At 39.6% G+C, this 27,046-nt stretch overlaps 1 protein-coding gene and 1 long non-coding RNA gene across 5 annotated transcripts in view; one reads left to right on the forward strand and one right to left on the reverse strand.

The window, feature by feature from the left end:
- Positions 1 to 4,199: 4,199 nt before the first annotated feature.
- Positions 4,200 to 18,607, reverse strand: LOC142046583 (uncharacterized). Its single transcript, XR_012655561.1, has 3 exons — positions 18,523 to 18,607; positions 17,219 to 17,312; positions 4,200 to 4,588 (listed from the first exon to the last, which is right to left on the reverse strand). It is a non-coding gene; the product is annotated as an uncharacterized LOC142046583 (long non-coding RNA).
- Positions 18,608 to 18,732: 125 nt separating this feature from the next.
- STXBP5 (syntaxin binding protein 5) overlaps positions 18,733 to 27,046 on the forward strand; it is a 206,388-nt gene continuing 198,074 nt past the window's right edge. For all 4 annotated transcript variants that reach the window (XM_032804054.2, XM_032804056.2, XM_032804057.2 and 1 more), the window contains exons 1-2: positions 18,733 to 18,959; positions 20,684 to 20,781. In XM_032804054.2, the coding sequence (XP_032659945.1) occupies positions 18,807 to 18,959; positions 20,684 to 20,781 (251 nt within the window). In that variant the 5' untranslated portion in view covers positions 18,733 to 18,806. The remainder of the gene's footprint in view (positions 18,960 to 20,683; positions 20,782 to 27,046) is intronic.

Genomic DNA, 27,046 nt, shown 5'->3' on the forward strand with positions numbered 1-27,046 from the left:
CTATGGAAATGTCTATGTTGCAGCTGGTGGCATGAAAGGCAGCTTGCATGGATATGATTGTGCTAGCTGTATTCTAGTTAGCTCACTAAAAATCGAATTGAGGACACTATGGTGTGGGCTTCATCAGGAGCTGCACAAGGAAGCACATATCTGGGGGGTGGGGGTGGGGAGGTCAGGCAGACTTGTGCTGTCTGTACCAAATCCTGCACCATGGCATCCTCATTTCTACTCAGCTAGCTAGAGTACGGCAATCACAGTCATAACGGTGGTGTAGGTATACCTCAAGTGTACACAGGAGGCAACTATAGTCTTAGGTCTGGCCCAAAAAATTCCTTAATTTCCAGTTCTAATTTATTACAATCAAGGATATCTTAGAAAAAAAATTCTCAAATTGTTCTGAATACAATGAAGAGCCAACAATCTGATTATATATATGTCTCCAATACCAAATAAAAGATTATAAACATGACCATACACTATGCCCTGCAGATAAAACAGGACCCATAGAGATAGAACCAGAGTTAGAAATGTTTAGTGCTCCTCTTGACACTCTTTGTGATGTCCAAGTCAGAGAGTCTTTGAACAGTGCAGATAACTAAGTGTATAAAACTGTTTCAGAAGGAGTCATTTCAATCCCCCTCATATAAGAAAGTTTCCCATAGATGTCAAAAGGTTTTCAAGCCTTAGGGATATAGATTTTGGATCTGTCACTATCAGTTCTGTCACTATTACAAATATATTCATCATTATAAGTATTTATTTATGTACTTATTTGTGGTAGTGTTAACTATATTTTAGGTGCATTCCAGATAGATAAATAGAAGTAGTCTGTGTCCCAAGGAGTTCACAATCAGATAGAGAGATAAACAAATTGAATGGGGAATAACATTTTTATCTTTTTTTCATTTAATATACATGTTAATATGTTTCACTGGAGATATCAAAGCAGAACTGGGTATGTGAGAGGGATTTAAGTGCAGACAGAGTAGAAGCCTAGCAGATAAGCTCAGGAAGCTTGTACCATGTGCCCAGCTGTCAAGAGTGGTACATGAGCTAATATAATTCCAATCTATAAAAAGGAAAATAAGGACAACCCGGGGAATCACAGACCAGTCAGCTTAACTTCAGATAGATAATGGAGCAAATAATTAAGCAATAAATTTGCAAACACTTAGAAGACAATAAGGTGATAAGTAACAGCCAGCATGGATTTCTCAAGAGCAAATCATGTCAAACCAACTTAATAGCTTTCTTTGACAGGGCAACAAGCCTTGTGGATGGGTAGAAGTGGTAGATGTGGTATAGCTTGACTTTAGTAAGGCTTTTGACATTGTCTCACATGACCTTGTCATAAACAAACTAGGAAAATACAACCTAGATGGAGCTACTACAAAGTGAGTGCATAACTGGTTGGGAAACCAGTTATTCCCACAGAGTAGTTATCAGTGGTCCACAGTCAAGCTGGAAGAGCATATGAAGTGGGATCAGTTCTGGATCCGATTCTATTGAATATCTTCATCAGTGATTCAGATAATGGCTTAGGGAGTACACTTATAAAGTTTGTGGATGATACCAAGCTGAGAGGGATTACACGTGCTTTAGAGGATAGGATTAAAATTCAAAATGATCTGGACAAACTGGGGAAATGGTTTGAAGTAAATAGGATGAAATTCAATAAGGACAAATGAAAAGGACTCCACTGAGGAAGGAGCAATCAGTTGCACACATACAAAATGGGAAACGACTGCCTAGGAAGGAGTATTATGAGAAAGGGAACTGGGAGTCATAGTGGATCACAAGCTAAATATGTGTCAACAGCATAACACTGTTGCAAAAAAAGCAAAGATCATTCTGGGATGTATTAGCAGGAGTGTTGTAAGGAAGACACAAGAAGAAATTCTTCCGACCTACTCCGTGATGATTAGACCTCAGGTGGAGTATTGTGTCCAGTTCTGGGCACTCTATTTCAGGAGAGATGTGGACAAATTGGAGAAAGTCCAGAGAAGAGCAACAGAAAATGATAAAAGATCTAGAAAACACAACCTGTGAGGGAAGATTGAATAAACTGAGTTTGTTTAGTGTGGAGAAGAGAAGACTGAAGGGGGGACATGATAACAGTTTTCAAGTACGTAAAAGGTTGTTACAAGGAGGAGAAGGGAGATAAATTGTTCTTCTTAACCTCTGAGGATAGAGCAAGACGCAATGGGCTTAAATTGCAGCAAGGGCGATTTAGGTTGTACATTTGTACATTAGGAAACACTTCCTGTCAGGGTGGTTAAATTGCCTAGGAGACTTTTAAGAGCAGGTTAGACAAACACCTTGCAGGGATGGTCTAGATAATACTTAGTCCTGCCATGAGCACAAGAGACTGGACTAGATGACCCCTCAAGGTCCCTTCAGTTCTATGATTCTAAGACCATGAGTGCCAACCTCAGGGCAGATTATCAAGAAACAGGACACAAACCCCAAATTGGTTGTGTATTCTATACTTAGATTTCAGCAACCAAGTATCAAGTGTTAACTCCTCAAGCACTAAAATAGGCTTAACATGGAGTCACAGACAGTCCACTTGTGTACTCTGGTCTATCTTCCCAACTAGGCAAGCTTGCCTTTGTGATAAATGGTCCCTTACACCAAAAGTCACAAAAATATTGAAGTTATCCAAGTTACAAAGGATCAGTCACTTACACAAGGTCAATTGCACCTTAGATCTCACACCAAAGACAACACTTGTAGTCAATACTATAATAAACTAACTAAAGATGTATTAACTATGAAAAGGAAATGAGAGTTATATACAAGGTTAAAGCAGGTAAACATACATACACAAATGAGTTAGTCTTTGGTTTCAAAAAGTAATAGAAAATGCTTTAATATACAAGCTTTATATGCCCTTTAGGCTAACCCAAGCTGAGCAGTTTTGGAGATCCCTGATTCTGCTTAGTGTAACAGGTTAGCAACCCACTCCTGCCCTGAAGGGTTTAAAAAGCAGCCCAGGAGGGCTTGAAAGCTGCAGCTCTAAAGGCTGGGCTGATTGAGGAAGTGGCTGCAGCTGGGTCACACCCTAATCAGGCCACAGCTGGCCTGTATAAAAAGGCAGTGAGCCAGGCACCCACGTAGTCTTCCTCTGCTTGTAGAGGGAGAAGGGCCTGGCTGTAGGGAGTTAGACACAGGGAACCAGTGGAGCAGGGTTGGGGAAAGGCAGAGGAGCTATTGCCTAGAAAGCTCCAGGCTGTGGCCTAGCATAAAGCCAAGAGGTACTGGGGGATGCAGGGGGCAGCCCAAGAGGTAGGCAAAGGCAGCAGGTCCAAACCCCTCCACCTATGATGAGTGGTGGATACTGTAGTCTGCCCCAGTGAACGGGGGCTAGATGGAAACTAGGCAATAGCCAAAACTGAGGCAAAGTGGGAATAGTGGGTTGGGGGTTCCCCAGGGAGAGGAGACCCAAATTGGTGGGGGACTGCCAGAGGGCAGCACCCCAGTTAAAAGAGGCACTGAGGTCCAGGGAGGGACATGGAGCCAGAAGACAGGTAGATCATCGGCCTGCAGCGGATGCTCCTGGATGGAAAAAGTGCTAATTAGCAGGAGGTGCAGCGGGGGTGCTGCACATCTACACTTGGAGTTTAGAGAGGGCAATATTTCTAAGCAGCATGTTGATACAGTTCCTTCTGGTTAGGCATTTTTATTCCCTTCCCTCAGAGTTCACACTGATAGAACAAGTGTCAGCACCTCTCTCCTCTTCATGGGTATGTGTGGTGAGCATATGATGAGGTCCTCCAGGTGCAACCTGGATGTGGGACTTATGATTCGCCTGTCCCACCAACCTGGGGTATCCCTCACACTGTGATGCTGTGTTAAGCCAGAAACCTCTTACAGGCACTGCACTTACACAGCCATCTGCAGGCAGGGACACACCCAACTGAGTGACATGAATGATCTGAGGCACTCACGAACCATCAACAGGAAGGCTCCAGCCAATTTCCCCCAGCTTTCCAACCTTGCACCCCAGAACTGTACTGTCTTACATTGGTCAGAAGCCTGGACAGTGTAAGTTCATCACCCAGTCTGCCCCTCCCGCAATGTGGAGAGGACACACAGTAGCCTTTGTAAACTGAGCTGCAATTTACTAAGGACTTCAACCAAAAAACACTGTTTTAGGTAAAATATAAAACAGATTTATTAACTACAGAAAGAGATTTTAAGTGATTATAAGTGGCAAGCATAGAAATCAAAGTTTGTTACCTAAGAAATAAACAAATTCAAAATCTGAGTTCTACAAACTAAACAGGATTTGAATCAAGCAGTGTCTCACCCTGACAGATGGTACAAACAGGTCACAGATCATCAATATACAGGTTGGAACTGCCTTCCAGCTTGGGACCATCCTTCCCCAGTTCAAAATCTTTGTCCTCCAGATGTTTTTTTCCAGGTGTTGAGTTCGGAGGGGTGGGGAAGCGGCCAAGTGATGATGTCACTTCCTTTCTTTTATAATTTATTCCAGCTTGCTGGGAAGATCTTTGCTGTGACATGGGGATCAGAAGCAGTCTCCATTGTCTACGTGCTCTCTCTGAGAAGTCTTCTGGAATGACTATTGGTAAAGTGGATTCCTTTTAATGCGCCATCAGCATGTCTGGCTACTCCATTTTGTTCCTGAAAGGCTGGTTGTGGGTGTTCCCAACCTCACAACATATTTCAGTTACTCACACATAACAAAACTTAATAGCTTCACATATAGTGATAGCACATACAATCTAACAGGATATTAATGTTAAAAAATCAAGATATTTAAAACAATACCTCACAAGGCATACTTTGTATAAAATACACCATAATTATAAGAAGCGGTGAATATGGGGGTTCCAGGGTGCCACTCTGAGGTACAGAGTGTCGCAGGGCAATCAACAAAGTCTTTGTTTGTTGATGTTTCACAATGGCTCAGAGGGTTTCAGAGGGCCATTTTGTGTGCAGCACCAGTGCTTTACACTAAGTAATGCTTCTTTCCTGTTTGGTGAGTCACACAATTACAGAGGTTTACAATGCAAACACTCAATATAATTTTTTGCCATGGGCTATGGATGTTATAAGTGAGATCAATACATTCAACATCCTACAAGCATTTCATCAAGTCTAAACACTGAAAACATTTTTATCAACGTAACATCTATTTTAACTCTGCTAACACACAGGTGAGCCAGACAGATTTCTAGCTATGCACTTGTCAGTGTTCTGTGAGGTCTAGGGGCCTTGGCACGAGCTGGCACCTAGTCTGCTAGTGTCATACCATGCATGTGGGGCAGCATGGAAGAAGACACTGAAGTGCTTATGGGAGAAGGTGACAAACAAGTGATGAAAGGTAAGAACTTTAGCAGCAAATGTGAATTTGAACATGTAAGGAGGGTTAGAGGTATATAGAACTTTGAAAGTGTTGACAAGATGCTTGAATTTGATGTAATATCAGATGGGGAGTCAGTGGGAGATTCAAAGAGAGGAAGTGACATGATCAAAAGATGAGCAAGAAAGATAACTTGCACTGCAGCATTTTATATGGCCTGGGAGGCAAGATGGATTTTAGGGAGGTTGGAGAGAGATTACAGTAGTGGATGTAGGATATGAGCGCCTGAATGAGTAATATAGATGTGTTAGGAGTGGGAGAAAAGGTGGATCTTGATGATACTGGAGAGGAAGATGAGGCAAGATTTGGACCTGGCTTAACTGTGTGGAACAAGGGAGATGGGAGTATCAAAACTACCATCCATGTTGTTGACCTGAGTGATGGCATGGTAGGTGGGGTTTTCAACTGTAATAGACGAGGGGGAAAATAGAGCAGGTTTGGGAATTGAACTCAGTAGTCTGATTATTAACATGTTATGTTAAGGTGAGGCATTAAGATGACAATGAAACATCACATAGATGAGCTGAGACTCAGGATTGGATGGAAGGAGACAGAAACTTGAAAATCAGTCATAGAGATGGCAGTTGTAACCATCTAAATGGATGAGATTGACTGGAGACAGGGGGTAAAGGGCAAGGACAGTGACTTGAGATACCTCCCACTGAAAGTGAGAAAGAGAATAAGAATTGACCGAAAGAGGCAGAAAGAATGGACAGTGCAACAGAAGAAAAACCAGGACAGGATGGCATCACTAAAGGCCTGTCGTATCTCCCTGATGATTACCTGATATCTACTGATATAGCAGATGCACGTTTCCATGTCAGTGGAAAGTTCTCAAATTTGCATGCAAAATTATGCCTTTCCACTCTTCTGTATCAAATATATTTCCAAAAGTTTTCATAAACCACTAACAATTACTCGTACTGTTATCCCCAGCTTTAAAGTATCCACATGTTATCATATGAACAAACAGAACTAACTGGGGGACAGAGACAATGATCGGAACAATTCAAAAGACAAGAATCTGTAACCAAGTGAGAATTATATATAATTTAATTGTCTTTGGTATATGCCTCTATCCCCATATAGTACCATTACAGTTGAGATCCAATGAAGTGCTCAGACTAACAGCCGTCTGGTTGAAACAGGAAGGGGCTAGAGGCAGAATATTTTCACTGAAAGATCTTCGGTTCTGGAACATGTTTTCTCTGTTAATCCACTAAAGCCCAAATTTGCTGACCTTCAGGTCCTGCTGCAAAGCTCATCTTTTTTCCCAGGCGATTCTTAGTTGAGTAGTTTGTATTAGATAGTAGGAAAGTCAAAGTTTGTGTGGTTTGGGGAGGATTTCATATATTGACATTGGTCTATTTTCTATTATTTCAGTAGAACTACCTGAGGAGTAAGGTATTAATCAACATGTGTAGTGGTGGAAAAATCCTTCTCTGATTATATTTTAAAAAAGAATGCAGAATCTATTTTACTTTTCATTGTCTACTCTTTTGTTACCTTGTATTTCCCACAATGAAAATAAACTGGAAAGTTTCCCTCTTGTCCAATGCTTGGGCTTCAAACACTGTAAGAGAATATTTGTTTAGAAAAAACTTCTTCCTTCTTTATTTTTTGGGGATGGGGTTATTTAAAAAAACTTTTCTTTTGGTTTTGTGGTTTTTTAATGCGTATTTTTTTACAAAATTCTAATTTTTGCATCAAATACATTTTACAGGGTCCCTTAAAGAACTAAGAACCATCACGAACTCACCATTATTACTTCAACCTTCCCTTCTTTTATATAAACACATAGCAGTGTGTACGAACAAAAACAACACACTGCACTGCAAACAATTCTCTCCAGAGACTGAGACAAAGAACACACTGCACATAATAGATGTTAGTCATGTCACTTAATGCACTACTAGAAGGCACTCAGATATTACAGTGATGAGGGCAGAATAAGAACTTATAATACAAGTTACAGTGCTTACTCCATTTTACCAGTAACTTTCTTTGCTCAGAAATAACATGTCTACTCATCCTAAAAAGTTTTGTACTGTGTTATTTTATTAGAAAGGAGTGTTCAAAGAATCATAGAAAATTAGGGTTGGAAGAGACCTCAGGAGGTCATCTAGTCCAACGCCCTGCTCAAAGCAGAACCAATGCCAACTAAGTCATCCCAGCCAGGGCTTTGTCAAGCCAGGCCTTAAAAACCTCTAAGAATGGAGATTCCACCACCTCCATAGGTAACCCATTCCAGTGCTTTACCACCCTCCTAGTGAAATAGTTTTTCCTAATATCCAACCTAGACCTCCCCCACTGTCAGTTATGTAGTCGTTATAGAGTGTTGGAAATAAATAGCAGCATTCCAGTGATCACTGCTTATATATATTCTAGATGTAAGACCCATATACCTAAATGAAATAATGAAAAATACTTGATTGACATATGTATACTTGTCTAAATTTTGAATCTACAATACAATACGACACCTTCCATGAGATGTGTTTTTATTACTATGACAGTTGTAAAAATGAAGCACTTTTTTTAATCTTGTAGGTGGGTAGTCATTTACAATGACTCATTGATGAAAGAGTCTTTGGAATTGTACACTTTATGTAAAATACTGTACATGCATTGAGCACTATACAGGAAAGCCATTTTCAAAGTTGTAGCACTATAATTGTGTTTAGGAGTACATAAATTATTTTTGTTGGCCGTATTTTAAGTTTAATTTATTTAGTCAGAAAATCCTCCTCACTTGGCGGATAATCATATTTCATCCTTATATGACTGTTATAAGGCTGTTGCTCATTTGACTTACAATATATTACTTCCTTTTAAATGGAGACAGACTATATTTCATCTCATTGTGTGGTACTTATGTGGCAAATACGATACAACACAACCTCTATGATTGATAAATATGAAACAATGCTCATTCATAAAAATGATGAAGTATGATCCTGCCGTTTTTTGTGTGGACAAAACTTCCATTACCTTTAGTGGGTATTTTGCCTGCTAAGATTGCAGGACTGAGACCTAATTCTTATTCAGGACAACTTTTAATGCAAACACTGGGCCACTAGAGAAGTACAGTATGTGCTCACTTCTCTAATGTAATTTCAACTTTTCATTAATATATTAATGTTTTAAATCTGCATTAAAATAGACCTAATTATGAAAGCAATATATTCTAGTAAAATGCATGTTTACTATTGATAATAGGGCTGTCAAGCAATTAAAAAACATTTATCACTATTAGTTCTGCGATTAATATTGTTAATTGTGCAATTAATTGCTCTGTTAAACAATAATAGAATATCAGTTGTTTACAGATTTGTGGATGTTTTCTACTTTTTCAAATATATTGATTTCAATTAGAACACAGATTACAAAGTGTATAGTGCTCACTTTATATTTTTAATACAAATATTTTCACTGTAAAAAAAACAAGAAATAGTATTTTTCAATTCACCTAATACAAGTTCTGTAGTGCAATCTCTTTATCATTAAAGTTGAACTTACAAATGTAGAATTATATACAAAAAATAACTGGACAAAAAAAACCCCAACTACATAAAATACAGCCTACGAGTCCACTCAGTCCTACTTCTTGTTTAACCAATCGTTCAAACAAGTTTGTTTACATTTGCAGGTGATAATGCTGCCCACTTCTTGTTTACAATGTCACCTGAAAGTGAGAACAGGCATTCACATGGCATTGTTGTAGCCAGGATCGCAAGATATTTATGTGCCAGATATGCTAAAGATTCACATGTCCTTTCATGCTTCGCCCACCATTCCATAGGACATGCTTCCATGCTGATGATGGGTTCTGCTCAATAACAATCCAAAGCAGTGCAGACTGACGCACATTCATTTTCGTCATCTGAGTCAGATGCCACCAACAAAAGGTTGATTTTCTTTTTTGGTGGTTTGGGTTCTGTAGTTTGCACTTCAGACTGTTGTTCTTTTAAGACTTCTGAAAACATGCTTCACACCTCGTCCCTCTAGGGTAACCAGACAGCAAGTGTGAAAAATTAGGACAAGGGGTGAGGGGGTAATAGGAGCCTATATAAGACAAAGCCACAAATATCGAGACTTTCCCTATAAAATTGGGACATCTGGTCACCCGACGACCCTCTCAGATTTTGGAAGGCCCTTCAGATTCTTAAACCTTGGGTTGAGGGCTGTAGCTACTTTTAGAAATCTCACATAAGTGTACCTTCTTTGAATGTTGTCAAATATGCAGCGAAAGTATTCTTAAAACCAACAACATGTGCTGGGTCATCATCTGCAATTGCCATAACTCGAAATATATGGCAGAATGCAGGTAAAACAAAGCTGGAGACATACAATTCTCCCCCAAGGAGTTCTGTCACAAATGTAATTAAAGCATTAATTTTATAACAAGTATCATCGGAATGGAAGTATGTTCTCTGGAATGGTGGCCAGAGTATGAAGGTATATACAAATGTTTAGCATACCTGGCATATAAATACTTAGCAACTACACGTGCCATGCACACCCTGTTTTGCAATACACCTTATTTACAATACACCTGTCATTTTCAGGTGTCTTGTACAATGACCGTGGGCGCAGTTCTCCATAAATGTAAACAAACTTGTTTGTCTTCGTGATTGCTGAACAGGGTAGGACTGAGTGGATATTAGTATTAAGTTTTACATGTTTGTTTTCAGTGCAGTTATTGAACACCAAAATTCACATTTGTAAGTTTGACTTTCACATAAGAGATTTGCACTACCAGTATTGATAGTATATGAAAATACTATCTTATTTCATTACAAGCAATTTAGTTTGTAATATATATATATAAAGTAGCAGTGACTATATCGTAATATAATTTTGAAAAGCGATATAAGATATGCTCTCCATGAAGATATATATTTATTCAATCCAGATCTAGTTTTCACCGTACTTGTCAATCACTCTTCAGTTCTAAAGTAAGGTTTCTAGCGCAACCATCTTAAGTGACTGTAGTCACCGACTCCTGTGAAATCTAAGACTCTGTCAGAAGTGAAATCTTTATTTCGATCGAATCTGATCCTGGCCCAGATGAAGCATGCTTATTATTCCTGATCAGATGTTCTAAGTATAGCCACATTTGTTACTCGTTTCTGTGTTTACCCGTAAGTCTCTCGGGTAGACTCTTAATAGTCGGTTGTGCTGAGTTCATTTATTTACTTCCTTCTTTATTTAATGAGTTGCTATGAAGTAATACATTTTTAGAAGGTCTCTTTCTACTCAAGATCCTATATGTATATCAAACTCATACAATTAAATATGGTTTATAATGTTTCAGATGCTGCGATTCATATAATGAAAAGAGATTTGATGGCTTAGCTGACGATCATGCATGATATTTGTATTTAAAAGCTGCCTGTTGGTTGATTCAGTTATCCGGGCTCTGATGTCGTGTGAAATACCTGTTCCACAGGTATGTGGTCTCTCTAGTCCCTCGTTTACTACGCTTCCTTAATACTCGAGTGGTAATTTAGACATTCTTTTTTACAACTGCTCACATGGTTGATTGTTATTCACTTTATGTCATCTATTAATCCTACCAGGTGGTGCGAGTTGATAGCCATTGACCAGTTATTCCATCTATTATGATTTAAATTTAATATCTCTCAGCGATTCGTCAGATGTACGTCATGAATCCATACTGCGATGTGATTCAGACCAGTTCCGCCATTTCTGTTAAAACAATGATCATTTTGTTTCTTATTGGATGAACATCCAGTATTTACTCTGGCTCTCCACTGCCCAATGTGTAATATCATTGTTTATAGGCCTTAGGTGACCCAATCGGTGTTTCCTTCCTAGGGACAACTGAGTTAATTTGATATCTTGCATGTAGAATGCATGGGGTAACAAAATGCATTATTTCTCTATCATACAACTATACTTCTAAAGAATTAATTCTTCTGTCTTTGTGGTAGGAAAGATTCATGCATACTTGGTCTATGAAGGACAGATAAGCGAACCATACAAGAAATGATCTTGACAAATGGGAGAATTGGTCTGAAATCAACAAGATCAATTCAATAGACAAGTGCAAAATACTTCACTAGTAAGAAAAAATCAAATGACACCACTAACATGTGGAATAACTTGGGCTTTGCACTAGTACTGCTGAACAGAATCTGTGGATTATAGTGGATCATAAAGTGAATACAAGTCAACCATGTGATGCAGTTTGTAAAAAGGCTAATACCATTCTGCATTGTATTATTAGGAATGCTGTATGTAAAACGTGGGAGTAACTATAGCTATGAGATCAGCATTGGATACACATACTGTGTGAACAGGTATTTTCACAACATGAAATCTGTCCTCTGTTCCTCTTGGAGCGTTAACAACTGATCACTCAGAAAGCCTGCGTGCAGCTTAAAGTATCCAAATACATGCCAGATGTCGGAAACTCAGCAAGGAAAAGACAGGGCAAAGGATACAACTAAATGATTAGCATCTGCATTCTGCATTTTAATTTAATTTTAAATGAAGCTTCTGAAACATTTTAAAAACCTTATTTACTTTACATACAACAATAGTTTAGTTATATATTATAGACTTATAGAAAGAGACCTTCTAAAAATGTTAAAATGTATTACTTGCATGCAAAACCTTAAATTAGAGTGAATAAATGAAGACTCAGCACACCGCTTTTGAAAGGTTACCGATTCCTAGACTACGTAAACAAAAGAAAGAGTACTGTGCATTCTTAGAACAACATTGGAAGGAAATTAATTAAGTGCTTTCACTGGCCAAGGAAGATTTGGATAAGCAGAAAAATAAATTACTTCTTTGGACAGTGATAGAATTAAAGGAGTGGCTCAGTCAAGCCAGAAGAATGTGCTGCTAAGAAAACCTTACTTTAGGAACTGAAGAAGTGATTGACAATTATGAAAATGTAGAAAGCAGATCTGGGTTTTAAATATTTCTTCAAAATAACTTACCTTTATTGATACGGTACTCATCTACTGAAAATGAGATGGAGATTTAAACAGCAATATTTAACTAAGGGAATAAAAAACTGTATGTATTATCGGTAATATACAATGAGGAAAGCCAAAGACTTTTTTGGAGACGAATGTGTAAAATATATTAAGTATTTTTTACAATATTCCATTGTGAAGTAATAAGAAAAAATAAAAATACCTATAAAAAATTAAAATAGTTAAATAATCTACATTATGGAATCAAAGTGTTATTGTGCTAATGTAGAGTGAAGGTCTGCTCTATTATACTAATGTAAATTCAGAGTAGCTCCAGTGATCTCGTGGTATTAGTTCAGATTTATACCAGTACAGCAGAATTTTTCCATAATAAAGAAGGTTATAATTCAAAGTAGTCTGGGGATTTAAATATAAATAAGGCCATGGAAGGAGAGTCCCTTTCTAGGAACAGAAAATTTGAGATAAAATCTTCAGTTTATTATGGAGATAAAAGAAGAGTTTGAGTTCTTATAACTGAAGAGTGGAGCATTCAGTATTGAGCAAGAGAGCTCCTTCTTCCCTTTCCAAGGGCAGCAGACGAGTGAGTCTTTAGCTGAAGACAGTAAAGCTAAAGGGCCCCAGATGAGGAATGTATAAGACCCCTTATAATGCAGTGTTAGGCTGAGTGAAATTCTGCTCACTTCAACAGAGGGTGCCGTAGCAACCAAGCCACAGGATTCTGTGACGGTTGGGGTGAGCCCAAGGATCTTGCACGAAACCTGGTCTGGTTGCCCCATCCCCAGGTAAAAGATTTGGAACCGGGACCAGGAGTATCATTTCAGAATAATTCAGAGTGGGGTGGAGTGGTCAAAGCTGTGACAGCATGTGGAGCATTATATATGATTACATTATATCCTGCAGAGTTGGGTGAAGAGGACTGGAAGACACAATGGAGCATATGGAGCTATGAAAAATCTGGAGAGGGGACAAACCAAAGTCAGAGGGTGGGACAACTGCCCTCTTGCCCCATAGCAAATGATGTCCCTGACTGGGACTGGAGTGTCAAACATTGGAAAGAGAGTTCAGACATCAGGGGCAGAAAAGTCTGAGCAGGGCGCAAAGAGGAGGTTGGACAGAGTCAGTCTGGTTTGCAAAGAGAGGATGTGGTTATTGGGTAAGAGGAGCAGGGAGGGAGGAAGCTTTGAAATACTGAAACTAAAGCTTGAGAGAAGAGATAAGGAAGATGTTTGCTGCACTATAAAATGAAAGGCCTACTCTTGCTCCCATGGAAATCAATGGGAGTTTTGCCATTGACTTCAATGGGAGCAGAAGTTAAGGTAGCAGGAAGAGTTAAGTTGGTGACAGGCATCAGTCATAGAGGCGGTGAGTGGGGTGGGGTGGGGAAGACTACACAAAATAGCAACAACTGCATATATTATTATAATTTATTATTTGTATTACAGTAGCTCTGAGAGACGTCTGTCAGAATCAGGGTCCTCTTGTGCTGGGTGTTGTATTAAAAACACAGCAAAACAGTTTCTGCTCCAAAGACCTTACCATATTCTTAAAGACACTAGTACATAACTGGAGGGCACACAGTAGACAGGGTCAGGAAATGAAGGTGACTATAGTAGGAAAAAATGATTATACAGGCCTCAAAGTGTCAAACACTTAGGCACATTCTTAACTTTACTACTGTAATGTGATGACTGGTGTGTGTGTGTTGCCTTTCTGCTTCCTATTTCCTGTTCCCTTTCCTGTTTTCCTGCTACCTACCTGCTGTTCAGACTGTCATCATGTTTTGTTCAGATTGTTGCTGACTTCACCAGTTCATGATTATTACAGGTTTTGATTGACAATCTACCTCTGTGTCCTGCTTCAGGTTTTTTTTGTGTTTTTAGATTACTATTCTGGGGTGCATCAGAGCATAACACGTGAATAGTCCTATTAACTTCAAAGACACTGCTCACAGTAGTAAAGTTAAAGTCATGGTTAAGTATTTGCAAGCTTAGGGCTGTCAATGTGAACACAGTGGGACCACTCACAACCCTAAAGTAAAATTACTTAGAAGCCTAAGTCTTTGCAACAGTTTTTTGTTTATAATATAAACAATTGTCAGAAGATGCAGGAAATCAAACTTAAACTTAAAAAATATGGACTAACAATGTATAAGAGCAATGGATAATAAAATAGGAGTTGGAACTACCTACATATTTTAGAAAAGGAACAGAATTTGTTTTATAAACAGGAACAAAACAACAACAAAACATTAATGTTTTATACAAAATGTATCCTGGCCCTTATCTAAGCCTATTTCTGTTAAATATTTCCAACAGACTCATGCCATCTCTTGGGTCAACTGAGAGCACTCCTTTGAGAGTGATTTGAGGAACTCCAATGTTCAACTCTCTCTTCTCACAGGTAATGTAAGGAAGCAACTGTTTCAGTTAAGGACTGTCAACCATTTTCTAAAACTATGAGAACTATCTTAGCTTTTCCCAACTACACATGCAACATAGACCTGCTTGGCATACAGCTCCAAATTGACTTACTGAGTTAATTAATAATCCCAGGGCAAAAATGAATAGAAGTTTCATTTCTGTTACCTTAGAGATGCCATGGAGAATCCATGAGATAATCTTTTCAAGTTGTACAACACCTGCACCCCCACTGCTATGCCACATTCAGGTTGACTAAGAGGAACCCTTATATATATAACACTGGTCTACAATTTTTGAGAAGTCGTCTGCTTCAGAGATAAAATGTGGTATTTATTATGTAATTTGATGTGCTGAATTCAAATATGACAATTAAAACAACTGATTGGCTACTGTTTCTAAGATATTTAAGTTTTTACATTTTATGTCTATGTATATTGTGTAGATAGTAGAGTTTTAATCATAAATTGTAAACCTAGGTCTTTTCATGTGTTTATGGTTGCTTTACATGATAATATTTCACCTGTCCTGTTTATGTAACACTTTAAAAATCAGCAAAAGGGTTATATAAATAAAATTTATTATGAAACAAAAGGCAAAAAACTATTATGTACATAGTTTAGTCCTATTCAGTGTCTACTCGGCGCTTCTTGGCTTGTCTCTTGTATTCATTAAATGGAGCATCTCTTGTCACTGTCCAGCAATAGTCTGCAAGCATTGATGGGCTCCATTTGCCCTGATAGCATTTCTCCATTGTTGCAATGTCCTGGTGAAATCGCTCGCTGTGCTCGTCGCTCACTGCTCCGCAGTTCGGTGGAAAAAAATCTAGATGAGAGTGCAAAAAATGTATCTTTAGTGACATGTTGCAACCAAGGCTTTTGTATGCCTTGAGGAGGTTTTCCACCAACAACCTGTAGTTGTCTGCCTTGTTGTTTCCGAGAAAATTTATTGCCACTAACTGGAAGGCTTTCCATGCCGTCTTTTCCTTGCCACGCAGTGCATGGTCAAATGCATCATCTCGAAGAAGTTCACGAATCTGAGGACCAACAAAGACACCTTCCTTTATCTTAGCTTCACTTAACCTTGGAAATTTTCCACGGAGGTACTTGAAAGCTGCTTGTGTTTTGTCAATGGCCTTGACAAAGTTCTTCATCAGACCCAGCTTGATGTGTAAGGGTGGTAACAAAATCTTCCTTGATTCAACAAGTGGTGGATGCTGAACACTTTTCCTCCCAGGCTCCAATGACTGTCGGAGTGGCCAACCTTTCTTGATGTAGTGGGAATCTCTTGCACGACTATCCCATTCGCAGAGAAAACAGCAGTACTTTGTGTATCCAGTCTGCAGACCAAGCAAGAGAGCGACAACCTTCAAATCGCCACAAAGCTGCCACTGATGTTGGTCATAGTTTATGCACCTCAAAAGTTGTTTCATGTTGTCATAGGTTTCCTTCATATGGACTGCATGACCAACTGGAATTGATGGCAAAACATTGCCATTATGCAGCAAAACAGCTTTAAGACTCGTCTTCGATGAATCAATGAACAGTCTCCACTCATCTGGATCGTGAACGATGTTGAGGGCTGCCATCACACCATCGATGTTGTTGCAGGCTACAAGATCACCTTCCATGAAGAAGAATGGGACAAGATCCTTTTGACGGTCACGGAACATGGAAACCCTAACATCACCTGCCAGGAGATTCCACTGCTGTAGTCTGGAGCCCAACAGCTAGACTAGAGCCAATCAACAATTTTAAGCATCATTTTCGTTCTCAGTGACCCAGAATTAGTAAAGTTTGACTACATTTATTTCAGAAGCATTTTGGCTATAGAGCAATGTAATCTGTGCATTTAAATTTATTGTGCTTTTCCCCAATAAACTTCTATTCTATGTATAATGTAGAGATATTATGTTAATGCTGGTCTAATGCTATTCTTAAGGTATTCTTGTTACAGATAGGTAATGCCACTGGCTAACATTACTAGGATTGCATGCAATTATGACCTGAAATTATTTTCCTCATAAGTCATAATTATAATAGATTTTCCCTCTTTATTCACTAACTGAAGACCTGGGGATGATTTGCATTTCAGAAGATATTTAAAAAAAATTTAAATAAAAGAATTAATGTTTGAGGCAAGGACAATGACATTATCCTTCATAGTTGTGTATATGACCTACTAGTGAGAGATAAGAACTATCATACTGCAACAGAGAAATGGAGTCTATTTTGATATTTTGTATTTGATAATTGCCAATGTCTGATATTTCAAAGAAAGGTGTAACTCTGCTCCACCCATCTAAATTGTTCAGTTGTGAAATAGCACCCATGAAAGGAAATGTCTTCCTAACCTCATCAATCATTTTATGCTTTATAGAATGAGGATGGACAGCCCTTACCAATACTTTTTTATGGTAATTTAAGTTGCTTTACTTGTTATGGAGAAACAGTAGCTCCTCCATAGTTAAGATTGTAACCAGCTTCCATTATGCTTCAAGTTACATTTCCTTGAACACCAGTGAAGCACCTGTAGTACGAAAATATATGTAATTAGGCAAAAATATTAGCTACTATTCTGTAAATAGTTCTGGGACCAATCCTGCTCTCAGTGATTTGAACAGTACAATTTTGCCATTGATCTCTGATCATGTTGCTATTGGCTGATTGCTGCTTCCTAAGAACACAGGGAAGTTCATTGGTAATGTAGCTCCTTCCTGAGATCAAGTGGCAGCTAGATCTGTAGCATCAGGGGGTCTAGTCCATCTCCCCAGGTGGATGGGTTAATTATGAAGAGATAGTGAGCAGCTTCACCACAGCTGCTATCCACTCATGACCATAACTAGGTATGGTTAAACCATGAGTGCCTTACCCCAGTACCTGTGGGTATGGCTGAACCACTGATACCACACAGACACAGAGGGAAGGAACCACAGCCTCTGGACACCTGCCATCTGATCCCCGGTGCCACATCAGAGTGACAGAAGGTTGTTGCGGTGTTTGCACGGAGGACTCAAAGCAGGCATCCACAGCCTCTGGCTCTGCCTGTGCTCAGAGGGTGCCTTTCGCCATCCCCCCGTGCACCCCTTCCTGGGGTGGCATCCCCGGGCCATCAAGCTTCCCTACAGAGCAGGAGTAGGGAGGACTCTGACATCCGGGTGCCAGCGCCTTTTGCGCGCATGCTCTACAGAGCCGCCGCTGGGTGTGTGAGGAGGCAGCGGCGGCAGACAGCAGCAGTGGCAGCTGCTTCTCAGGCGCTGCGCTTCCGCCTTGTGGGGCGAGAGGGCTAGACGAGGGTGGCGGCGGCTGGAGCAGGGGCCGGAGGATGGTGGTTGGGGGGCGGGCCGGCAGCCAGCAGCAGCAGCCAGGAGCTCGCTCCTGAGGCACGCGCCGCATTGAAATTGACGCGCGGCGGCTGCTGCTGAGCCAGGGAAGGGCGAGCGTGAGCGGCAGGGACTGCGGCGGGCGGCCGGGGCACATGGAGGGCTAGCAGCGCGGCCGCCGCTACCGCTATGTGAGCAGGGTGGGCGAGAGGGGCCGAGGCCGTCGCTGTCACGTCGCCGCTGTACCCAGAGGCAGCCTCAGGCGGGGGCTAGGGGCCTCGGCAACGGGAAGGGCCAGGAGCGGGGCCAAGGCTGTGTGCGCGTCCGGGGCCTCGGCAGCTGCAGGAAGGGGGGCCGGGTCGGGGGGAGGGGGTCATCCGAGGCCTTGAGAGGAGGAGGCGGGGGGAGCAGATTTACCTTCCAGGGGTGCCCCGTCTCCGCACCGCGCCCAGGCTTCCCCCTGCGTTAGGAGCTCTGCTCCCCTGCCGGTTGAGAAGCTCCCCGCCTGCCTGGCTCCGCCCGCCGCCTGGCTTCTGGTTCCCTGCTCCTGTGGATTGGGGACCCGCTTGGACAGCACCACTCGCCTGGCACCGCCACTCGCCCCGCGCCGCCTGCTCTGCAGGGCTCTCCGCTTCCCTCTCCGTGAACCGGGGGCTGAGGCGGCGACAGACAGAAGAAGAGGGAGCGCCGCCACCGAGACCATGAGGAAATTTAACATCAGGAAGGTGCTGGACGGCCTGACAGCCGTCTCATCCTCCTCCTCGGCTTCCTCCTCCTCGCAGCAACAGCAGTCCGGGAACCGGGAGAGCGACATCCCGGAAACGCTCCAGTCCGAGCACTTCCAGCTCTGCAAGGTGAAGACTGCAGCCAGGAGCCCCGCTCACAACCCTGGGGGAGATAATGAAGCCATGATGGGCTCTGCAGGCTTTGGGCTCTTTAGTTTTCAATCCCTACAATTATCTGAACCCCTCCACTCTTTAGGGATGGGGAGGGAATGCTGGGGGAGTTATAAAGGGTTTGCTTGATCATTTTTTCCCTCTCTTGACAATTTCTGGATTGATTCTCTTGCCTCTAGGCTATTTCATGCACATAATACTGTGTCGGTTCAGACTAAGCTGGGGAGGTGGAAAGTAGGGAGGAGAGTGATGGTACCTAGGTATAATAGAAGTCTGATTGTTGGTGCATTTGAGTGATGGACTGGAAGTATGGGGAACCTAACCCTTCACATTATTTGGAAGTGCATTTATCCTTTTGCACCTAAAATGGGCTGTAGACCTTTATGCTGAATTTGTTGGAGTTTGTTATCAAGCAGACACTTCTGATATTCTCAGTGTGAGGTGAGAGAGAAGTTAATTTTCATTGCTGGTATAATTATTGCAGTTGAGGTCTATACATTTATAAAAGGATGATGCAGCAAATTAATCCAGCAGCTGCACCAAGAGGAATAAAAACTAATTTGAATATTAACACCCATCTTTATCTTTACAAAATCCAGGGCTTACTTGTTGTTTGGTTGGGCTTGTTTGTGTATATTGTTTTACATTTTATCTAGTGTGCCATGCATTTTATCAGCAAGGGATCTGGAAAGGAAAAAGCAGTGTTGAGTTAAATGGCCTTGTTTACGGTTACACTGTAATCCCTTATCACTTTCAAAATTATTGAAAGTTGAGAGGCATGGCTGTTTAACATAACCTATTTAATCTCATTAAAGTAAAAACTGTGTGTGTGTGTGCATTTTTGAGATCCTAAATCACCACACTGGGATCTGTACATTTGTTTGTAATTTTAATATAAGATTTTTTTTAAATAGAAAAGCTAGCATTTGTATGGTTTTATTTTTTCATTTGCATAGCTGTGATCAAGGTTAGATCACTATATTAATATTTTTGTGTGAAAAAGTGAGTCATTTGGTGAAACAGCACAATTCATTAATTTGAATCAATTATTGTCCTACAGTACGGTTAATTTGATAACTGCGCAAGTAACAATTAAAATCCTAGCTAGTCAAAAAAGGTAGCCATTCCAATAGCTCAATATTAAGTCTTGGTTTTGGGGAGGATGTGTGATTTTCTTTTAAAATGCTATCCTGGAGAGAGGATGCACTGTGTCCTGCTTGAGAGAAATGGGGATGGCTCTCTGAAGAGCAGTTCTAATGATTTGTAATAGTTTAATTTACAGTGCTAGCTGCATTGTCAAGCTTCCCAGGAAACATCTCATATTTTAATTGTCAAATGCCTTATACACAGCTAAAAACAAGAAGCCAGAGACTAGGGGAAGGGACAAAATGAAATGGAAGTAGTTGGTGGCTTTTTTAAGAAAAGAGTTAAAAATCAAATCCATTTTCAGTAACCATCTTTTATTTCATGTTCAAGGATGAATGAAATAGGTTCTCTGCCAGAAATTTTCTGTAATGAATTCAGGGTAAAGTGCTGTTTTGCATCAAATCTTTTTTCCTAAATGCTTGTTTCCTTACTGAAATGCAATTAAAACTGAACCCCTCCTCCTAATACACTCTTCATTTTGTTTATTTTTGGTCTGCTGCTTGACCCACCGTTACTTCACTGCTCTGACTTGTTAGACCGTACGCCATGGTTTCCCCTATCAGCCTTCAGCCTTGGCATTTGATCCTGTTCAGAGGATACTGGCAATCGGGACTCAGACTGGAGCTTTAAGGCTGTATCCTTTCATTCTGTTATAAAAAGAAAATCACTGTGCTGCTGATTGGAGTCCTGTCCTGGCTGCTGCTTCTATTTTACTGGAGCTAGTGTGAGGAAGCACTCTGGAAATGAGGTATGCATTTGCATTTGAAGGAGAGGGAAGAGGGAAAAGTCTTGGTTGCTGTTGTTGGGTTCTGTCTTTTTTGTGTTTTTGTCTGTGCACGCATCTTTTGAGGATATGCCAGTGCTGTGATGTATGTGTCCTCAGTTTCCACTATCTTGGGTTGATATATGTGTCTGTGAAGTCTCTGTTGCGTTGGCATTTTTACAGCAGTTAAACACAAATCTGAATAGAGGCCTGTACTAGGATGTGTTAAAGATTGTGGTGGTGGTGTCTTTTTGGACTTGAAAATCTTCCAAAGGGAAATGTTGGCTTCATGCTTGTTTGTGGATTTACTTCTGGGGAGCTGGTTTCTAATGATGTAATTATTTGCCATTTGTTTTTAAGCCACCAAAAGATTGTTTTAGCAGCGCCATTTGATCTTCTAACAGTAAAATCATCAACACTTAGTAACTTGTACATTTCAAACTAGCATATGGAATTTGTAGCATAAATCAACAATAACTGCGTTCTTTTGTGCTTAACAGTGCTAACTAAATAAAAATTTAGTTGCATTTATTTGGTTGAGAAGGGGCCTAAATGTCTTTCCAAAAACAGATTGGAATTGCCTGAACATCACTTAATAGGAAATTCAGTTGACTACATTCCCCTATTATCCTGAAATCTACTTAAGTTCTGACATTTCTGGAAGCTTCAGATCATATTTCTAGGGGAAAAAAGGTTAATCCCTTTATAAACTGCAGATAAATCTCATCTTTTTGCTGCTGCTGCTGCTACTTTGTTACTCCTTGCTACTGCTTATAGTGTACTAGGAGTTAGAGTAACATAACTCTACCTCCTTCAACTAAAAATGAAATACAATATTACAAATATGAATGGATTTTTCAGTCCTTTTAAAGCTCTCTTCATTTTAAGTTATATTTACAAAAAGTTAATTGTTATATGAGATTCAGAGAGGAGAGAATTTTAGATATAAACTGAATGAGGTAAGAAGTATAAAAACACATACAAATGTGACGTATTTTATTATAATTATTGATGAATAGTGCATTGTTCATGGGAGCATCATATTATAAGGATATTTTATTAAAACTATCCTTATATGTAAATAGTATGTATTTAATTATCTATTGAAAATATCTCTTACAGTTAGGTTGCTATTTGTTTCCTATAAGTAAATTAGCAACACATGGAATTGGTATGATTATAGTGAGGGTGATCTGTAAAAGTGGTTAAATGAAGAAGGGATTTAATTGTCTAATATCAGTGTAATAGTGGCCTTATGAGTGTGCTTGCTTTTTAGTAGGCAAGAGTAAGTATTCTTTGAGGACAAGCAAGTTTAGCTGGAGCAGCAGTATAAGCATAAATGTTTTGTTTTACTCCTTTTAATACTTTAATGGAAATGTTGAAACAGTTGTACTGAACTAGTGAAATGGAGAAAAATATTTTAAAATATGGTTCTTGTCTGAAACAGCTAGCTGGTAAAGCTTTGGCTAATGTTTTGATATCACAGGGCTTGAAAAATCCACTTGCTAAAGACACTAAAATTTTCTCTGAATTGGAATGGAGGGATCAACCAGTCTCTGCAGAATTTAAATCTTCACTTGTTTTTGTTTGTTTATTTGTTAGAGAGGGGAAGCATTCCAAATATAAAACAATGTTTGCCTTCCTGAGTGCATAGGCCTGACTCTGCTGCTAATAGCCTTCTCAAAGAGAGGGAAATGGACCTTTGTTAGTTTTTACTGTTGTTAAAACCTTGCAGAGGGCAATGAAATTGACAAGAATATATTTCACTGTTGATGATTTAATGAATACTCTGAACAGAACATGGCCCAGAGCAACTCATAGGGGAACAGGACCCAAAAATGGACCCTAAGGGAAGGTATTGATTAACAAACCTATCTTTCTGTCTCCACACACTCTGGTACCATTTAGATTGAAGTAGAGTGTCTTTCAGCTAAATGAGAAGTCTCCCCACCACGTTGTCCTGAATCTAATTGGTGAGATTTCCCCTTGTCTTTTGTATTGGCCTCTGACTAGTAAATACCAAGTAAGTTTTTAGGTTATGAAATCCTTCTAGTGTTTCATTATTACTCGTTGCATATTTCTAACTCTGGAGTTATACTGACTGCTGTAGCTAATTTAAAGAATGAAATCAGTCAAATTTCAAGTTAATCCAATATAAAGTATGATTAGGTTTTTAGACATTTCTCTACCAATTTATATGGGAAATTCCTTTTCACGAGAGGGCCTCAACATTACTTCTATTAAAATGTTTACATGATGCAGTTTTAAACAGGGTTCTAAGGCACTTTAAATTTGAAAGGTAACCTCATTTAACTCACAAAACTGAATGGGGCCAAAATGTTTTACAAATCATGGGACTACCCAGTAATGAATATTATTCACCTATTTTAATGCTTTTTTGGACATGTCTACATTGAGTAGTTAAACCATTTAAAAAACTATTCTAGTGAATAGTTTTGAACTGCTCCAAGTTTTAAAATCAGTATTGGTTAGATCTATGCATAGTGTGGGCTGAGTGTGACGCCTTCCTATGGCTTTACCATTTAATATATGTCCATTATGGCCATGTCTGCACCTGGAATAAAAGGTATGTTTTTAGCACATTAGATGACTGTTTAAATATCAGGATTTAGCACATATGGTAGCGTTAAAAATGCACTTTTTTCCCCTTTTTATTGGGCTGTGCCACTATAGCATGTCTGGTGAAAATGCTCTATTCTGACGGGAGAGAGCTCTGCCGCTGGCACACTAAAACCACCTCCATGGGAGGCAATAGCTACCGTATGTTGGTGGGAGAAGCTCCCCCGCCAAAATAGCAGTGTCCAGACCGGTGCTTAGGTTGGTGTAACTTACCTTGCTTAGGTGGGTGGCTTATTCACACAAGGCTTTGCTATTCCATGGCCAGCTTGTTCCTTCCTTGTGCATCAATTGCCGTTTGATCTTGTTGTGGAGAAACAGAGCTGTCCATAAGGTACTAGGAAGAGATCAGAAAATTTATTTCTACTTCTGACCTTACCCAGTATTTGAACTCTGGTCTTCAGAGTGACAAACTAGTGCACAAGCCCTCTCCACCCTATAGTTCTGAAGATGTGGTTAAATGTGCGACCTATTGAGTCTTATTAATATTTCCATAGGAGTTTGTTAGCAAAATTTGAATCAGGAACATTTCTAACAGGATTAATTAAAAAAAAAACAAAACTTTGTTAAGTAAATATCCTTGTGCAGCATTGTGCTAGTTTGAGAAGCTATTATTCACCTGAAATAGAAAACTGTATTCTCTATCTCAGGTCTTCGAATAAGAGGAACTCTGCTCTATAGCAGACTGAGTTGTTAACAAGTGAATCAGTCAGTATGGAGTCTCCGTAATTGTGTTTGACAGCTATGGACAGAGAAAAATGGTGACCTCACTCTAGACCTTTCAAACAAAATCACATGACTTTTTAGTAGATGGAGGCAGAAGATACCATGGTTCTTGTTTCCTTGTCTTAGTCCTGAATACAGGAACTTCTCTATGCATTCTCTCCTTTCCAGAATTTCATGAAAGATAGCGAAAGATCTTTAATAGTATGCCATGCTCACAGATGAGACCTTAGTTCTTGCACTTGATAACTCAGTAGATTCCTTCGCTTCCTTGGATGGAAGGACCTGCTAAGAAATACTTAAGAATTTAGACAAACTTTTTTTAGTATCCTGGATGCTGCAAGGAAACTATTAGAATATTTTTTTCCCCTTTCTCAGTCATTTCAAACTCTTCAGAAATCACTCTACAGATATAGCATACTCAAATTTGTCTAAAGTTTATCTGATAATACACTTACAAAAAATAAAGCATAGCTGCTAAGCTTTCTCAATACTGGTCCTTTGGTGTCTAATTCAGTAATGGAATTGTTGAACACTCTGGACATGCCAGTGTTTTAGTGAATAAACCTGCTCCTTTGTTCCCTTTCGTTCATGCATTTTAAAGATAATTAAAAGCTGTGGCACAAAAGATCCAAGGAGTCCACCCTGTTGAAAACTTGATCTGGTTCCTTTAAGGGAGGCAAGGTAAAGTTAATGGTTAGAGCAGGAGATTGTGAGGAGACCTAGATCCCATGTTTCACAGTTGCTTATTTGCTCCATGAACTTTGGCATTTTTCTGTGCTTTAGCTGTGTAAAATCCTTTGATATTCTCTCAGGAAAAGTACTACATAAATAAAAATTATTATTCTACAAACCTTAAAGCCTTCAGTTGCATCTCAGAGTTCAGTTCCTAAGGTGCCACAAGTACTCCCATTCTTTTTGCGGATACGGGCTAACACGGCTGCTACTCTGAAATCTACCATTCAAGATACTCTTCCAGACTCTGGTTATTTACTCTAGAAGATCTTCAGAAGTAGGGGCCTTTCAGTGGAATTACAACATTGTGTCTTCCGCATGGACAAAATTGTGTCTAGGACTCCATGGGATTTCTATATCTATATATATCTATATTATTTTTTTTAAATCTGAATAGATGCTTTTATTAACCACAGGAGACATTTCTTCCTCGGGTGTATATACACAATTCACAAAAAGTTAAAAATTATACATTGAAAGGTCCAAGTTCTTGCAAATGCCAGACTCTTTTCTTGTCCTCTTCTGTCTGGCAGTGAGAGAGAAGAAAACTACCAAATCTTCAGCAAGCTAAACTTTTACATATTGGAGGCACAGAAAACTCATTTTGGTTGATTTAAAGCCCCTCTGCAATAGTCACATGTACAACGTGGGCAAAAAAGACATACACTTGTGTTTTCAAGACATTATAAGCTGAATGTGAAGTTTTTGATGCCCCTTCTGGCAAAAGAATGCTTCATGCTGTAGTACTTGAATAATCTTATTCTAGATTTGAATCTTTGTCCAAAAATCATTTTGACTAAATGTATACTTCTCCTTCAGAGTTCCACTGCTATTAAGATTTCATTGTTCTGACTGATAGTCCTGGGTGTAATAGAGGGAAGAAATGGCATATCATACTTTCCTCTGAATATCTACATCTGCCAGACTATTTCCTCCCATCTTTGGGTATTGATTTATTCTTTGTGTTGAAGAGAAACTAATCGCTAACTTTCTTACAGATCATAGAAAGTATTTTAAAATAACATTGTTAATATCCCCTTACATTCCCTGTGCATGTGAAGATATTACACAGTTCTGATCCCCACTTTTTGCCCCCCTTCAGGGAGGCAGACTGATGCTTTTCTTATATAAAATAGCTTTAATTCTTTCCCACTGTCTCCAGGGAAATGGAAAGGGCTTAGTAGGTTCATAGGATTAGTGGCTCTATATATTCAGAGTAAAACACTAACTTTTGTTTCCCATATAGATCTTTTCTTCTAACGTTTTAAAAAGTATGTTTTGAGGATTCAAGAATGTCAAATTAATTTGTCATTTTGTGGTGCAATAACCATTTTTTTTATAATTGTCTAATGAAGGTCCTTTTTTATTCAGAGCAGAATCTGCGCGCGCGCCAACATGATTTTGGATGAGGAGTATGTGATAGCACTGAGCAATACATATGTCTCATAAATATGGTAGGTAATCGCAGAGCATGTTCTGACATCATGACATACTGTTCTATTGCTACTGTTGTTTAAACTCTTGTACTCCTTCCTACTATTCATATTTGTTCAAAGTCCAACCAACATGGTTACAAAAGAGGTTTATGAGGCTGGAGCATGTTCTAGAAAAGGATGTCCTCACTTAGCTCTGGAAAAGCAGTAGAATTTGCATCAGTTAGTATGTTTTGCTTTCTCTCTGAATTAAAGGCCTGGAACAATAGAAGTATGTTCAACTTGTATGTTACAGTGTGGGACCTCTGAAAAGCAGCACATGTAGTGTGGTAGTTGGACACACATACTGCTGAATGAGAGCCACAGACAACAGGGCTCGTTTAGTTTTGGCAGCCTGATGTCAGCATGGACTCCTTTTTCTAGAAAGCTGTAGTTTTGGTCTTGCTAAAATGTCCAATAAGCAGATATGAGGTGACATTAAGATGAGACCTCACACTGCAGAAGGCACAGACACAATGGGAGAAAGGATATAAAATAGAGTCCCATTACTTAGAACACTATCAGAAAAGAGAAGATAATCAAATTTATAAAGTAAATCCTTGTTTCTG

The sequence above is a fragment of the Chelonoidis abingdonii genome, chromosome 3, assembly GCF_003597395.2.
Source record: "Chelonoidis abingdonii isolate Lonesome George chromosome 3, CheloAbing_2.0, whole genome shotgun sequence".
In the NCBI taxonomy this organism is placed as follows: Eukaryota; Metazoa; Chordata; order Testudines; family Testudinidae; genus Chelonoidis; species Chelonoidis abingdonii.